The sequence below is a fragment of the Pseudogymnoascus destructans genome (assembly GCF_001641265.1).
Source record: "Pseudogymnoascus destructans isolate 20631-21 unplaced genomic scaffold scaffold_9, whole genome shotgun sequence".
Classification (NCBI taxonomy): domain Eukaryota; kingdom Fungi; phylum Ascomycota; class Leotiomycetes; order Thelebolales; family Thelebolaceae; genus Pseudogymnoascus; species Pseudogymnoascus destructans.
In genome coordinates, this window is record NW_020167528.1 from 193,084 (window position 1) to 208,101 (window position 15,018).

Below are 15,018 nucleotides of genomic sequence, written 5' to 3' on the forward strand. Positions count from 1 at the left end.
TGGGATATGGGATATGAGGAAGGCGCGATGGACGCACTTTCCATTCTATACTTGATATTGTGCGCTTGGATTTTCTTAAAATAATTGTGGTTTTTATTATTGTATCTTCTCTCCTATGGTTTCTTCCCTTGGGAGTGTGCTGTTCTTTCTCTTTCACTTTTTTTTTCTTTATTTTTTCACTTTTCATTCCTCTCCCCCTTGCCTGCCCCCTTGCACACGCGAAACAAAAGAAAAGGGCCGCCAAACTAAACGCAGCTCATAAAACTCCTCGCCTCAAATGAGGGGGTGGGGTATCTATCATCTCGCATTCATCAATCGTCCATCCATCCTCAACCTCCCCGTCCAAAACTTCCTCCGTGGGCTCCCAAGCGAGGTTCGGAATCAACACCATCCAAACACGCAATCAAGCAAGCAAAGCAAGGAAATGCTAAGGCGAGGTAGGATATCTAGAGTAGACAGATTTCCAATGATGGGGACGGAGAAAAAAGAAAATAGCGGGATACTTCTCTTCCAGACGAGGTGGGGGTGTCCAGTAACCGGGCGCATAGACCTAAATATTAGCATGCCATAGTTGCCTATGACGAGGAACGAGCACCCATCACAGCTGCACGTAATCCTTCTCGAGCATCTCTGCATCCCCCTCCCCCTCCAGCCCCAGCACCTCCAGATCATCAGAATCCACATCGTCACTCCCAATCTCCTCGCCCTCCTCCTCCTCGCTCTCAAGATCGCTCCCCTCCTCCCCCTCCATCGCCGCGTTCTTGCGCAGTATACTCGCCTTCAGCCGATGCGGCAGCTTACACCCCTTCGTCTTGCACTCTCCCGTCCTGCTAAACTCAGGACACTCCACCACATGTCGCTCGTCGCACTCCGCCCCCCGCTCGCAGTACCCGTACACAGCAAACGCGCGACACACCGGCGCCGATGCCGATACCCGCACGTGCGCGTACCGACAGTTTTCGTTGGCGCAGTTGCCCCGCGCGAAGTGCAGGCAGGCGGGTGTGCGCTCCGGCGTCGCCTCGTGCGAGAGGTCGCAGGAGTCGCTTGCGGCGCAGGTGCCTGTCTGCAGGAAGTCCTTGCATATGGCGACTTTTGTCGGGTCGTGGGTGTAGCGGCAGCGTGGACCCTTGGGACAGACGCCTAGATTTGTCAGTTAGTCTTGTGTGCGGGCTTACCGGGATTGGCAATTCGGGAATAGTATTGGGGGTAGTAGTTGGGAATGGTGATGGAAGGTGAGGTACCGGTCGTGGAGAAGAGCCTACACGGCTCATCTATCTTTTTGATGGCCGCGGGTTTCCTAGTGTGCGAGTGTGTTAGTCTTGTCCTTGTGGAACGGTGAGGGGTGTCACGCGACGAAGCTGCGCAAAGGTCGTACCGTTGCGCCTTGAGGATGCCAGAGCGGTAGAGATTGCCGTTCTTGCTACGGTAGAAGCGGACGCCTCCGACGGTCGCCGACTTCGGGGTTAGTTTCGCGGTGTTCTCGTCGCCAGCCACCTTGGCCAGTTTGCTGCCATCCTTCATGACGCGGAAGCGTATGCCCTGCACTATGATTTCGTAGTTCGGTAAGGCTTGGGCGACGCGCTGATTTGCGCTGTGGCCCGCCATGTTGTCGCTCAGTCGCTCCAAGTGTTTGCTCAACTTGAACTTCTCCCTGTCGTCCCGCTGCTTCAGTCTCAGCTTGCGCGTCTCCTCTATAGCGCGGGCACGATCTTGGCTCTGCTTTTCGTATATCGCAGGATTGATCAGCTGCATGTGGCGATCTGTTTTCGTGACCCATGCTGGTGCTGTTGCTGCCGCCCCAGAACTGTCATCCTGGGCGCCGTCCGCCTTCGATCCCGTGTTTGCGTTGTTCAGGACCAGTGTTCTGTTCCGGTGGATGGTATTCGGTTTGCCTCCTCGATAATATCCTCTACCTCTGCTGTAACCGCCACGCGAAGGTGGTCGGCCTTGACTCGCGTGGGCATTATCTGCGTGGTTGTTAGTGGTTTCGATCAGGCTCATGGGCTTCCAGTTGGTGAATACGTACAGTTTGGAGTAGGATAGGGCGCCCCAGGTTGTGCCTGAAAGTTTGACGCCGATGCGCTGGCTGGCTGTTGGTTCTTGTGGCGATTTATCTGACCTGCAAGTTTGTGAGTTTGTTCTGCTCCAGCAATAAGTCTCAGGGCCGAATTACCTGCCAGTTTACTGATCCTGGTCATCATCTCCTGTTCGGACTCCATATTTGCAAGATCCTGTTCGCCAGCAGTTTCTTCTGTGTTCTGTTCCAAATTATGTCGTGGTTGATGGTAAATGTTGAACCAAAACCGTAGGATCGATGAAGTGATGATGATTGAAGATGCGCGAAGTGGCGCTTAGCTTGCTGCACTGGAAGGCGGCAAATACAGGCAAAAAGAGAGCTAAACCCTTTTCAGTGAGTAACTTCCGCGCTCCTCAGCCTGGTTCTTAGGTCTCGCCACAAGCTCTCGGCTTTGTCTCTTTCAACCTTCTTTCGCTCACTTGTGAAGATTGTGAGCACGGCAAGGGAAGGGAATATACATATTGTCCTGGCCATACGAGTTGCCTACAGCTCCATGGAAAACGTCCGCTGAATTCACCAGATTGTCAGGACAATGGCGGAGCCTCACATTAAGCAAGATCCATACATCAAGCGTGACCCCGACACCATAGGGGCCTCCCCCGCATCATTCGCAGACTCGGAAGCTTTTGAGGATGCTGGGGACCTAGAGTTTAGCACCGATCCCAACTTCCAGAACGTATATCTCGCGCGAGTGCCAAAGTACCTCTGGGAGCACTGGAACGACTTGGATGATGACGCTGAGATCCGGCTGGGTACGGTCAGAAAGACTGTGAACACGAATAGTGATGGCGTAAAAGATGTAAATATCACAACTTTCTTCTACTTGACTTGCCACTGACTGTGAATAGGTGAGCCTGACGATGCTCCTCCGGCCCGACCTGGCGCAACATCAAGCGGTCCCGAAAGAGTTCAGCCTGGATATCACCGCAGAGACTGTGGATAACACATTCGTCTTCACGGAACAAGATCTTCCTGGCTTCAAGTCCAAATCACGCAAGGGCTTTGACCCGGCAACCGCCAACCTCCCGGCGCGCCTCACCCGCCCTAAGTCCGACAAGCCAACCGACAAGCAGCCATGGGATCCCAAGAAGCGCTTCCAGCCATACTACAAGCGTGCTATCCCAAAGAAGACCACGCTCGCCGGCCGCGTCGCTCACGAGATCAACTGCGTGCCCGTCGACAACCCCGAGACAAACCGCCTCTTGGCCCAACGCACGATCGCCGCCATGCAACCACGAAACCGCACAGTTTTCCTCTCCGGCACGCGGTCTCGGGAGGCAGGCTTCATCCAGCCTGGAACTATTCGTGCCCAGGAGGCATTTGGCGGCTTCATCAAGAACACTGGAGCGCTCAAGTCGAAATCTGGCCAGGACACAAAGACTGCTCGTATGCCTCAGAACGAGCTGTTGGATCATATCTTCCAGTGCTTCAAGGAGTATAATTTCTGGTCGATGAAGGCGCTGAGGGCGAAGCTGCAGCAGCCAGAAGCGTATCTAAGGGAAACGCTGGAGAAGGTAGCAGACATGCCGCGAAGTGGACGGTTTGCCATGCACTGGACGCTGAAGAAGGAGTACAAAATGAACATCGACGAGTCGACTGCTGATGCAGCCCCCGAGACGGAAGAGCCCGATGACTCGGACATGGCGGATGTAGACGACGATGAGGATGATGATCTCAAGTTTGAGGATGTCGCATAATTGCATGGGAGGAGTTTGGGCGCGATGCTTACAGAGAGGGGGGGAGCGAGGATCTGTTGGTAGGGTTGCATTGAAGGCGCAAAGGGACAGCCACTGTCTATGTGGCAATATTAAGCAGGTAGAATGCAGGAAAATAAGCATAATTATAGGTGTTATTGAAACTTCTCGACTCGGGGGCTATTATATTGTTGATTGATCTGATGTTATCATGATGTTAGTTCCAGCTTCATAATATATGAGATCTCTGAGGCGCCTTGCACAAAGACAACGTGCACATCAAATGTTACCTTTCTTGCGAATACATCATTCGGATGCAGGTCATTATATTTCTATGTACGCCATAGACCTCCCTAACCTAATATCTCTACTCGAATTTCCACAACTTCACCAACAGGCTGTCCTTCACCTCCGAAGAGGCATCTTGCTTGGTAAAGATCTTCTTGGGTATCTCAAACTCCACCACCGGCGTCTTCTTCACCTCCTTCAAAAGCTCAGCGTCAAGCATCTGTAACAACAGAGTTAGCATATGCACTTAATACAATTAAAAACTAGACTTACACTTCCGTACGAGTGGTCGAGGAAATCCTCCAGGTTGTATGATTGTTTTGTGAACTGCTCTGAAATGATCTTCGCCAGAGTCGCAACGTTGGGATGATAGTGTGACTGCAATGTCACAATCTCCCATAAACTGCTTTCAATGGCGTTGGTCTCCATTGGGTCTTCTTCGTCCTCCAGGAACGGATCTTCCATACCCTCCTCGAGAAGCTCTTCTGCACCTTTCACCTCACGGTGGATCATAAATGTGCAGGTGGGATGCTTCTTGAGGAAATTATAGATCCAGGTGACCACCGCAACAATTCCAGCAGGAGGAGCGTACAGTGCTAACCTTGACAGGCGCTTGATAAAGCTTGCCACGAGGACAGCGGGCAAATGTGTAGAAGACATAAACGTATCCAACAGGCGAAAGAACTTGGAGCGGTGTTTCGAGTAAAGAATGCCAGAATCGAGTAAGGAATATAACTTCCTGTAGAAGAGCGGGTAGTCCAAGTTTCGCTCTTGGATCAGGTAGTATACGCCGGAAAGCGCTTGCAGTGATGTAGATCCGCCGGTATCGTAAGAATCCGTCAGGAAATCCATCAACAGTTCTGGCTTAATAAACCAAGGCGCAATATAAGAGCTCATCATCCCTAATATGTTCTTGCGCTGCTCCTTTGTCAAATCCTGTTTCAGGACTGCAAGCCAGGCAGCCTGTGCCTGCCTCTTGTGTGCCGACAAGGAGTAGAGTGTGTGCGAGGCCCTCGTGGGTGCGGCTATGTAGAAGTCTTCCAACTCGTCTTTATCCTCTGGTACAGACTCGACGATAGCCAGGATTCCAACGGCGTTGTCCACAAGCTGACCCTCTTCCCCAAGAACCTTCGCAATTGCTTCGAAGGTGTAAAACCGAATATCGTCGTACTCCTCGACATATTTCTCAGCGAACTCCTTGCGCACATCCTCTCCATCCTCTAAACCCAAGAGTGTTCGGACCAGGTCGGTGAGGAACCACGAGGGAAAGTTATAGTCCTGGCCATTCTTCACGTATGTGCCCTCGGTCTTCAGCATGCGCATGCATAGTGCAAGAATCGTCTGGGAAACCTCCGGTGACTCAAGAAGCTCATATAGCCCGCTCTTATACTCCAGGTACCGCTCTTTCAGCCATGCCACAACTACCTCGTCTTTCTTAGAGCTCCCCGCCTTCTTCGTCAACTCTCCTGACGCAATAAGTCTCGAAAAGACTCGGCATAATGCAACTGAGGCAATAATTGCATCCTCAGACTCCAGTAGCTTAATTAATTTCGGAATGTTGTTGTAATTCTTCTTTGATTCGAGAATTTCGCTCTCAAGTAAGAGGATTTGCGCCTGGGTATCGTCTTCGTCGTCGCTGCTCTCCGATTTGGCGCGCTTCGCAGGTTTTCGCTGGGAATCCACTCTCTTCCTCTTCGCTGCACCAGCAGCGGATTTTATTATTGACGGCATGTTGAATTGTCTTGGTGTTCGTGTCTGAGCGCCGTCTCGATGGTGAGGCTCTTTCCCAAAACTTTTTTGGAATTTCGTTCAGCCTCGCCTGCACGTGACTTGACGCTTTATTCCGAGCCGAAGCGAGGAAGCTTTAACGTCGGTTCCCGTTCTTCACGACAAGACCACAAGCTCTGCATCATCCCCCCTCTCATCACAATGGCATCACGCGTGGCAAAGACCGCCCTTGGTATGTAGTCCCAGTCGCGGGCAATCGGCGATGGATCAATTGAAGCCGTAGGCGATGTGCTGACGGCGACAAAACAGGGGCCGCACGTCTCCGACCAACCGCTACGGTTCGGGCTCTTCCAACTCTGGCCAGCACCGCCCGATACAACTCCAGCGTCCCCGCTGAGGAGCCAAAGAAGAAGGCCCAGTCGATCCTCGATTCTCTTCCAGGCAACTCCCTGGTCTCCAAGGCCGCCATCCTCTCCTCCGGAGCCGGCGCGTCCATCTTCGCTCTCAGCAACGAGTACTATGTCGTCAACGAGGAGTCCGTCGTCGGTTTCTCGCTCCTCGCCATCTTCTTCGCTGTTGGCAAGTACCTTGGACCAGCATACTCCGGATGGGCCGAGGGACAGATAAGCAAGATCCGTGACATCTTGAACTCTGCTCGCACCGACCACACTGAGGCCGTCAACGCCCGCATCCAGAACGTCAAGCAGATGGGCGGTGTCGTCGACATCACCAAGTCTCTTTTCGAGGTCTCCAAGGTGCGTTTTGTAGACTTCCCGTTGTTTGTGCAGATTGCTGACCCGAAATAGGAGACTGCCCAGGTCGAGGCCAAGGTTTTCGAGCTCGAGCAAACCACTGCCCTTGCCGCTGAGGCCAAGAGCGTCCTCGACTCGTGGGTGCGTTACGAGGGACAGGTCAAGCAGCGCCAACAGCAGGAGCTTGCGCAGTCCATCATTGCCAAGATCCAGAGGGAGCTCGAGAACCCAAAGACCCTTCAAAACATCCTCCAGCAGAGCGTCATTGACGTTGAGAGTACGTCCACACCACACTCAGACCATACAACGAACAATGCTAATATGAATAACAGGAATTGTTGCCCAAAAGGCTTAGATGGCAGTGAGGCCTAATAGAGATTTCCTTTTGTCACTGTCAAATAGAACCCATGTGCCATAGTCAATTTTTATATCTCTTCCAAACATGTATTACCTAGCTGCACACTTCAATGCACTAGTGCGTGAAATAGCCGTCCTAGAGTTGCCCCTGCTTCTACTACGATGCTTTACAGGATACATTCAGGTTGTGGTGCTTTTACCGGTATTGTTCATAGACTTATATCAAGATATTGGCGAACACGACACTGAACCATAACCACCAGGGGTACGAATAAACCCAACATGGGCTCTACTACAAGTTCCTACTCTCTTCCGGTCACCCTTGATAGGATCTCAATGCTGGTGGATTTGCTTGGACATATACGGTTCGTTGATATAACTCTACCCTCCTTGCCCGTTCGTCCGGCCTGCACCATGTCCAGCCTCAAAATGCACGTCAGTGCTTTTGCAAACCAGAGCCAACTTCTTGTTCGACGATACCTCGAACAGGTTTCCAGCATTTTATCGACACGTGATTTCCATCAGTGTAAGGTTGCAATCGACAGTCACACAAGAGATCCAAGTTATTCACCTCTAGACATCATGCACTCTCCCCTATCAGGATATTTACGAGATACACCAGTGTGGAGTGACTAACGGTGGCGAGTTTACTATCTACACTCACTGACAATATGACCAGTTCACCTTCAAACATCAACCCCAAAACTAATGAACGGCCATTCCCGTTCATTTGAGGCCGTGCAATGATCCAGTTTCCCACTCTGGCAACGCGAACGGGATACGACAACCCTGCCTCAAGCGATGACAACTGCGCTTTTTATTTACCAATCGCACTGAGTCGCGATCGGCACAAGGCGTGCCGATTGCTGCGTACACCCCTGGTTTCGCGAGGCTGAACTCTGTAATGCCGTTTCTGGATTAGGAAGCATGTCGCGTTGTCGCTGGCGGCGAAGAGGTATATAAGCAGGTTGGAGTATCTCCCCGGAATGATACTTTATCTCTTCTCCATATCCTGAAGTGCTCTGCTTGACAGTTGATTCTCTAATCGGCAACTCAGGATTGCAAGACACTCCAGAACCCCGCACCAATATCAAACATCAACCTCAACCACAAGTTATAACAAAAAGTTATAACAAACCCTCACAACCCAACACTCCAACTACCAACTCCAACCCACCTCCAACCCCCCCAACCACCATCATGGGCAAAACCGAAGACGCCAAAGCCCTCGCCTCCGAATCCCCCTCCTCCCACGTCGACACCCACGGCCTCATCGTCAGCACCATGAACGACATCCCCGGCTACCGCGTCACCTCCGTCCTCGGCACAGTCTACGGCCTCACCGTCCAGAGCCGCAACTGGGGCGCCGACATAGGCGCCATCCTGCGCTCCATCGTCGGCGGCGAGATCAAGATGTTCACACGCGCAATACGGCGCAGGAGCGCTTGGTGGGGGAGGCGATGGGGAGGGGGGCCAATGCGGTTATTGCGCTCAGGTTTGATGCCGCCGAGTTGTGTGGGTTTGCGCAGGTTTGCGCGTATGGGACGGCGGTGGTTGTTGAGAAGATTTAAAAGGGGGGTGTTGGGGTTTTTAAGGTGCTGTGGGGGGAGAGGGGTTGGAGGGAGACGTTATGAATCATGGCGGAGGCAATGTCTTAGGTGTACGGCGGTACGGCGTTATAGGTTTATTTTTTATATGTTCAAGTTCAATACCCCAAACTATCCATCTATCACAAAGTATCATCCCCCGCCTGGATCCATATCTCAGTGACATGAGACAAAAAATAACCCCGCCAAACCTCCCCCCCTCCAGCCCTCTAAACCAAAAACATCCCATACCAACCTTCAAAAAAACACAAAAAAATATAAAAAATCCGAGCTCCCTGACCGGTTCGAACGATCGACCTGAAGATCTGCAATCTCCCGCTCTACCACTGAGCTAAAGGAGCCGAGGTCGGAATAATTCTCGCTTACCATACTTCATCACACACTATCGCCTTATCGGTTAACCAACCAACCTGACTAACTCGCGTGTTAAAAGTTACGGCAACCATAAAAGTTAAAGTTTTAAGATGGCGCACTTTCGGCTCTAGTAAGCGCTAATCTGCGCAAGAATGGTCGCATCGAGCTTATATATAACTCACCACCAAAATCTTGAATATTCTGAGCTTCATTTTTCTAAATCTTCCAGTTTTCTATAAAACCAACCACTTATCTAACAACAGTGCCTGTACGCCATTCTCAACCTCGGAGTTACTGTTCTACACCTATCCCCATCCTCAGTTCTTATCACCCAGCCACGTCGCGAGAAGTTAGCAATCAACCCCAACCCCCCCTTATCGGGGTTTGATATCACACCCCCCTCACACTCACGTGTTTTCCTTCCCTTACAGACACAATTCCAGAAATGATAAGTCTGCCACGAGCAAACTTCGAAACACAGCCCACATATCCGGACTCACACTACGACTTTGTACACTACGCTCCCTTGCTCCACGAACCCCGCCAAGTAAACTCCAAGTAAACCCCTCAGTCCAGGTTCCCCCCCCCATCACCCCTGATTTACCTCGCACACCACATACCGCAACCCCGAAACACACCGACAATCCCCCCCCTCACCGCCTGCATCTCCCCGCGCACAACAGGCATCCAATCGCACAGCTCAAGCAAAAAAAAAATAGGGGGAGCAGTAAAAATGGGCGTGACAAAGTCTTGATGATTAGAAAATACTTTGACTATGTACTTCATATATGTCATCCCCCCTTGCCGTTCGGTATGTAACCCAACCTAACCAACCCATGGCCATCTCCCCTCCCTAAAAAAAAGACAAAAAGGAAGAGTTTCCATGACAATCGGGTGCCGCACTGGCTATTGATACTGTACAATGGATCGCAATTGACCCCGCTCACCCACTCCGAATCCAACCCCCCCCTACCCAAACAAAGAGTGGTCTTTCCCCAAGAATAAATCGGGGGTATCGCAAACCGCTGGCCGTAAAATAAAATGAAGTAATATTCAAGATAAATCAAAACTCGCTAAAAATGCTCATAATTTGTTTGTTTGTCCCACCGAATACCGCGCAAGGAAACAAACTCTCTGAGGCGCGCGCCGTCTAGGCTAGTATCCAGAGCCTGTGCTTGTTTTCCGTTGGCCGCTGCGGACGCGGTTCCATAGCCGCTTGACGACGCTGTCGTCTTTGTCTTGCAGGCCCCAGCCATCAGGTCCCTCTAGGGGTCCACGCATGATGGGAAGCTTCTCCTCCATTGGCAGGGAGTCCAGGGTAATTTGGCTCTTAGTCTTCTCTTTAATTCCCAGTCCCAGCCCGTGCCACTGCCATCCGTAGAGCGTCCCCTCATCTGCTCTGAGATCAGGTCGTGTAAGAGTCATCCGAAGGGTCATCTCTCGACTCCCCGCACTCGCCAGGCTGTAGCTCTCGGTGTGCTTGTGCAGCATGGGCTTGCGGATCCCAAAGTGCATGAACTCGTCAGCACCGGAACCACCGAGGCTCATCAGCCTCCCGTGACTCGCACGGGGAGCTTGGAAGCTGCCGTCCATCGGCGTAAGCGGTGAATCGAGGTCGGGCATCGACACATCATCGTCCAAGAGACTTCCAACGTCGTCGAAGAATGTGTGTGGACTCGGACTGAGGACCGCGGGACGGACCGTGTGGGCGCTGTCCCGTGTGACGCGGATGTTCGGGGGATGTATCACTTTCTTTTCCACAGATGGATCCGAAACACCATCTGTGCTAGGGAAGCCGAACTCGATGGCTTCGTCGAACTTCTGGGGAGAGGCGAGATAGACGCGCAGCTTCAGGCGAGCTTCCGGGTCTTGATAGTGGGTTGCATAGCGATCTATGGGCATTCGAGGCGATTCTGGTGTGTACCGTGGGCTAATGAGGGACACGGCCCGAGACCGTTGCCGAGTGTGGCTTTGGCTTTGGGAGGCTGCCCTGGAGAGCGTTCTTGAAGGTGCCCTAGAGGGCGTTGGCGGTGGCTGCGACGAACCGGAAATTGAAGCGGCACGTGCCGGGGGTGAGAGTGATGAGCGACCGAAAGGAATCTTGCTGATGGAGATGTGACGGCGAAAAGAGGGGCGAACGGATGATGCGGGGTCGGGGATGACCGTTCCTGGAAGATTTGCGTGATAATCATCGAGAACTAGTCGAAGGTCCAAGTCGTTATCTTCATCGATCCACCGGAAGCTCTCCTCCATTGCTAGTGCGATGCTGGTGGGGCGTTCCGACATTACACTTCCAATTGACGAATCCATACTTAATCGTGTCGGACTTGGTGGCAGTTGGCTTATGGGAGTAACGGTCCTATTCCGACGACTGGATTTGTAAATGGCCTCGTCCGCTGCGTCGAGGATAACGCTATCTCGCCGGCTGGTGAAGTAAAGTTGCTCTTCTTTAGTGAATTGTTTTCTGCGAATCTTGTCTGGCAATGACATGAACCACGCAACCTCTGCAGCAGTGACGGGTTTTGATCGAGACCCTCGTAATTGTTGGGGGGTGGGCGAGAGAGTAAAGGGTTGTGGAATTGACTTCGCGATTGACTTTTTCCTTAGTCGTCGTCGTGCAACGGGACGTTTTCTCGAGACAGGAAGATTGAGGTCGCTGGGTGCCGACGAAGAATTCTGGGAAAGTCGCAGTCTTTCCAATGTCGAGAAATACTGAACAGGAACAATTAGTATGGTGTTTTGCGAAATTGAAATGCTGTGGAAGAAAATGAAAGGGGGGTCGTATCATATCTGCAGGTACGAGGCACACGAGAGTTGGTGCCGCCGGCCAGACATTTAGGCAAGACGCTACAATACAACGCTATAGCCCTGCAACTCATCAGAGCACGGAAGATATCAACATGTGCCTTCGTGTGCGCAGCACATTCACCGATTCTGGTGTGATAACTCGGACTCTTAGCCGAGACACATGGTCTCAGGTTACACTTGACAAGAAAGGGACTCCCAAAACACACATACCTTGCGTCGAACAGCAATTGGGAGGCGTTCAAACTCCTCTTCGCTCGTTATTCCAATCATCTCGCTCAAGTTCTTTCGTCGTGATGGTCCAGGTATTCGTGGTCCCGCTGGGATGGAGGTGCCGCTTGATGAGTATGGTCGACCAGCGAACTCGGCAAACATCTCACCACGGCCGGGGCGGTTGGAGTCGATATTCGAGGGTACGGATGCGGAGAGAGCGGCGGAGGTGTAAAAAGATCGGGGTGGGATATGCTGCGTATTATGAAGACCCGAACTGGCGAGAGGATCGGGATGCAAGACCGACATGATGGGGGGAATAAATATGACAGTGGCAAAAAGCAGGAAGCTGGGGGTGACAGAATCGACTCTCCTGCAACGATGTGTGGTCCCGCGTTTCCACGCCAATAGTCGAGGAGTATTGGTTTGAAGCTATCGACTCGTGGCAAAGTGATGGTTTGCTGCCTATGGGGACGGGGCTGAGACGGGGTAACTGACAGCTCACAACGGCGGGCAGCTTTGCAGCTTCGAGCGGAGATTCCGCACACGGCCTGGCTTGTGTAGAGAAAAGAAGGCCGGCCGGGTAAGTGTACGTATGCGTATGCGATGCAGTTGAAGCAGGTCAATCAGTCAAATCATGCGGTGAGACAGCGCTACAGAAGGAAAGAGCAATGGACCAGTCATATGTATTTGCAGGTAGGAAGGATGAGGGATGAGGCAGGAAGGATGGAGTCCTGTCTGTATAGTATACTCCAGAGTATCTCGAATTGGGAGAATGGAGACGACGACCCCCTGGTCCATGCCTGGTCCATGCTGGTGTCCGTGGTCTCATTTCTCGACGATTGGGCGCATTTAAGCGCGGATTTGGCAGTTATGCGTACGGAGTACCTACTCTGTCTAGGTAGACAGAAGGGTATATGAACGCCGATCACATATGAACGCCGGATCACATATGAACGCCGGATCACATATGAACGCCGATCACATATGAACGCCGATCACAGCAGATTGCAAACATACAGAGTACAGTATTCGGCACAAATAATCCAGGTCGGGGATGGTGGTGATTGCACTCTAGTTTACTCTAGTCGCACCCACTTGGTACCACTGCTGTATTCCTGTAAGTTATATCAACATACCCACTGATCCCCACTGCTCACAGCATCTCATCACAATCAACCACATCACAGCACTCGACACAATCCAATGGATCCTTAACTCTCCTATTCAACAGCACTGTCACTCACAACAGCCTTCCTTATCCCTATCCTTATCACTCAACTCCTCTCCTCTAGCCGCTCGGTGCATGTAACGGCAACAGGTCCGCCCTGCCCCTGGAACTAGTAGGGGCTCCGCCACGTGTGCGCCCCCCGAATCCCCGCACGCGCTGGGGCGAAGGCTACTTGCTTACGTCGCCGCCACATCTGACGCGTTTGCATCCCACAGAAATACGGCGTACGTTTTCCCCTTGGTATGCCGTGACCGGACGAGAAGGACGGCGTTGCAGATATGCACCGCAAACTCCCAAGACATGGCGTCGGCGATCTAACTGCTCTCTTGCCAACGTGCATGCCCAATAGAGGCGCCTACGAGGCCAACAACAGCTAACAGTCCCCGCCCGCCCACACACAGTCTGGCGGTCTGGCGGCGCCGGCGGTGACGACGAGTCTGATTCGCTGACCGCCATTCTAAATGGGCCGGCCCCAGATTCCGCTCTGGAGCCGCCAAAACCAACGCCGACGCCAACGCCAACGCCAACGCCAACGCCGACGCCAACGTCAACGCCAACACCAACTCTACAACGCCTGTGCCAACGCCGTCTTATTAGTTTGTTGCCCTTATTAGTTTGTCGCCCGTTCGGTGTCCAGGCTACCTGTACGGCATAACTTACGGCAACTGTTAGGTAGCGCTATGTACAGCACGGCCGAGAACTACTGGGCTTCTGTACACAAGTTCCGGCAATCTGGGAGCCACCCCTTCGAGACTCGGGTGTGTAATCCCTGATATAGCGAGATATAGATTTCGTTCTAAAAACGACGCAATGAGGCTGACAATCCCTCTCTCCAACAAACGCGGGTCTGTTTCAAACCGCGTTCGTCGGCTGCCAGCATGACGAGCAGGAGACCAATTAGCCACGAGGACTTAACCAGAAGCTCACCCCACGCTGTCTGCGTGGCATCTCTTCTTGCCAATCATCATCACGATGTTTGTGTCGGCGTCCAGGTGGCTTTTCCATCCCTTCCCTTCCAGCACCTCACCCGGATTTCCGAGTCGTCATTCGACATCTCCAAAGTGACATATCATTACCGCATCTCCACACGTTTTTCCCATCCCGCCCTCCCCCAATAAACTCGCCATGGCAGCCAAAAGCACAGATCCCCCCCTGCACCACGCCCCCTATTCTCGCGTCCTGCTCCCCAACCCAAACCCACCAAACACCGTCCCGATGGTATCTCCCATATCAGCATCATCCCCAAGTCGTGCAATGGGAACACCACACACGATTATCACCAGCCAGCCAGGCAGATAATCGCGAGAACCGAAACCGGCCGAGTTTCATATGATGCCCTACCGCTACCACCCATATCTCCCCCTCATGCATTACACCAGCTCTTTCTTCCCTTTCGTCGTTGGCAGATAGATACACTATCGATACCAACACGCCCGCCCCGCCAATATTCTCGCCCAACACCCAATACGCCCCCATCCCATCCCGCACCACCGCGGTCATGGATCCTGCATCCGGTGCGCTCGGCTTAAAAGGGGGTATTATCATGGTCAAGGTCAATAGCTCCATCTCTATTTATTCGGGTACAGATTTCAATCAGGTACAGTACAGACGGAGTAAGATACCCCCCCCCAAAAAAAAATCGGAAAATCCTGTTCCTCCCCGCCTGCATGCCTGCCTTGGCTAGTAGCTATGCAGCAGCTTCTTACGGCGGGGGGATCCTCCGTGCCACATGCGTGAGACAACAGCCACCTACCTAGTATATGCACGGATGGGGAGTACAGGCCTCGGAAGAAGGACTCCAGTCAATAGTCGCTGTATCTACGTAGACCTATTGAGCTTACAATACGATCCTTTCCTGCCTTCTAACCTGGTTCCCTGGACTCCTGTGAGACCTTGGGCCTACGCCTTATAATTC

At 52.4% G+C, this 15,018-nt stretch overlaps 6 protein-coding genes and 1 non-coding gene across 7 annotated transcripts; 3 read left to right on the forward strand and 4 right to left on the reverse strand.

The window, feature by feature from the left end:
* Positions 1 to 1,002: 1,002 nt before the first annotated feature.
* Positions 1,003 to 2,470, reverse strand: VC83_04152 (uncharacterized protein). Its single transcript, XM_024467788.1, has 3 exons — positions 2,174 to 2,470; positions 2,027 to 2,119; positions 1,003 to 1,967 (listed from the first exon to the last, which is right to left on the reverse strand). The coding sequence occupies exons 1-3, from the start codon at positions 2,217 to 2,219 to the stop codon at positions 1,150 to 1,152; spliced, it is 957 nt and encodes a 318-aa protein (XP_024324436.1). The 5' UTR covers positions 2,220 to 2,470; the 3' UTR covers positions 1,003 to 1,149.
* On the reverse strand, positions 2,471 to 5,936 carry VC83_04154 (uncharacterized protein). The gene is made up of 2 exons (XM_024467790.1): positions 4,333 to 5,936; positions 2,471 to 4,279 (listed from the first exon to the last, which is right to left on the reverse strand). Exons 1-2 carry the CDS (start codon positions 5,788 to 5,790, stop codon positions 4,139 to 4,141), a joined length of 1,599 nt encoding a protein of 532 aa, XP_024324434.1. The 5' UTR covers positions 5,791 to 5,936; the 3' UTR covers positions 2,471 to 4,138.
* VC83_04153 (uncharacterized protein) lies at positions 2,610 to 3,774 on the forward strand (the record flags this gene model as incomplete). Its single annotated transcript, XM_024467789.1, has 2 exons — positions 2,610 to 2,876; positions 2,926 to 3,774. The coding sequence occupies 2 exons, from the start codon at positions 2,610 to 2,612 to the stop codon at positions 3,772 to 3,774; spliced, it is 1,116 nt and encodes a 371-aa protein (XP_024324435.1).
* A 52-nt stretch (positions 5,937 to 5,988) lies between the features above and the next one.
* Positions 5,989 to 6,894, forward strand: ATP4 (atp4 subunit B of the stator stalk of mitochondrial F1F0 ATP synthase; the record flags this gene model as incomplete). Its single annotated transcript, XM_024467791.1, has 4 exons — positions 5,989 to 6,019; positions 6,097 to 6,542; positions 6,594 to 6,816; positions 6,872 to 6,894. The coding sequence occupies 4 exons, from the start codon at positions 5,989 to 5,991 to the stop codon at positions 6,892 to 6,894; spliced, it is 723 nt and encodes a 240-aa protein (XP_024324433.1).
* A 1,202-nt stretch (positions 6,895 to 8,096) lies between these two features.
* Positions 8,097 to 8,467, forward strand: VC83_04156 (uncharacterized protein; the record flags this gene model as incomplete). Its single annotated transcript, XM_024467792.1, has 2 exons — positions 8,097 to 8,344; positions 8,392 to 8,467. The coding sequence occupies 2 exons, from the start codon at positions 8,097 to 8,099 to the stop codon at positions 8,465 to 8,467; spliced, it is 324 nt and encodes a 107-aa protein (XP_024324432.1).
* Positions 8,468 to 8,771: 304 nt separating this feature from the next.
* VC83_04157 lies at positions 8,772 to 8,844 on the reverse strand (the record flags this gene model as incomplete). The annotated part of the gene is made up of 1 exon: positions 8,772 to 8,844. It is a non-coding gene; the product is annotated as a tRNA-Cys (tRNA).
* Positions 8,845 to 9,445: 601 nt separating this feature from the next.
* Positions 9,446 to 12,852, reverse strand: VC83_04158 (uncharacterized protein). Its single transcript, XM_024467793.1, has 2 exons — positions 11,876 to 12,852; positions 9,446 to 11,569 (listed from the first exon to the last, which is right to left on the reverse strand). Exons 1-2 carry the CDS (start codon positions 12,179 to 12,181, stop codon positions 10,013 to 10,015), a joined length of 1,863 nt encoding a protein of 620 aa, XP_024324440.1. The 5' UTR covers positions 12,182 to 12,852; the 3' UTR covers positions 9,446 to 10,012.
* Between the last annotated feature and the right edge of the window lie 2,166 nt (positions 12,853 to 15,018).

Bases quoted from the DNA above. Each gene is read 5' to 3' on its own strand.
- VC83_04152 (XM_024467788.1), bottom strand. From the start codon at position 2,219: ATGGAGTCCGAACAGGAGATGATGACCAGGATCAGTAAACTGGCAG. The intron at 2,120-2,173 runs GTAATTCGGCCC...ACAAACTTGCAG, and splicing joins CAGGATCAGTAAACTGGCAG to GTCAGATAAATCGCCACAAG. The intron at 1,968-2,026 runs GTACGTATTCAC...ACAACCACGCAG, and splicing joins GCCCTATCCTACTCCAAACT to ATAATGCCCACGCGAGTCAA.
- VC83_04154 (XM_024467790.1), bottom strand. From the start codon at position 5,790: ATGCCGTCAATAATAAAATCCGCTGCTGGTGCAGCGAAGAGGAAGAGA. The intron at 4,280-4,332 runs GTAAGTCTAGTT...CTGTTGTTACAG, and splicing joins TCGACCACTCGTACGGAAGT to ATGCTTGACGCTGAGCTTTT.
- VC83_04158 (XM_024467793.1), bottom strand. From the start codon at position 12,181: ATGTCGGTCTTGCATCCCGATCCTCTCGCCAGTTCGGGTCTTCATAAT. The intron at 11,570-11,875 runs GTATGTGTGTTT...GTTCCTGTTCAG, and splicing joins CAATTGCTGTTCGACGCAAG to TATTTCTCGACATTGGAAAG.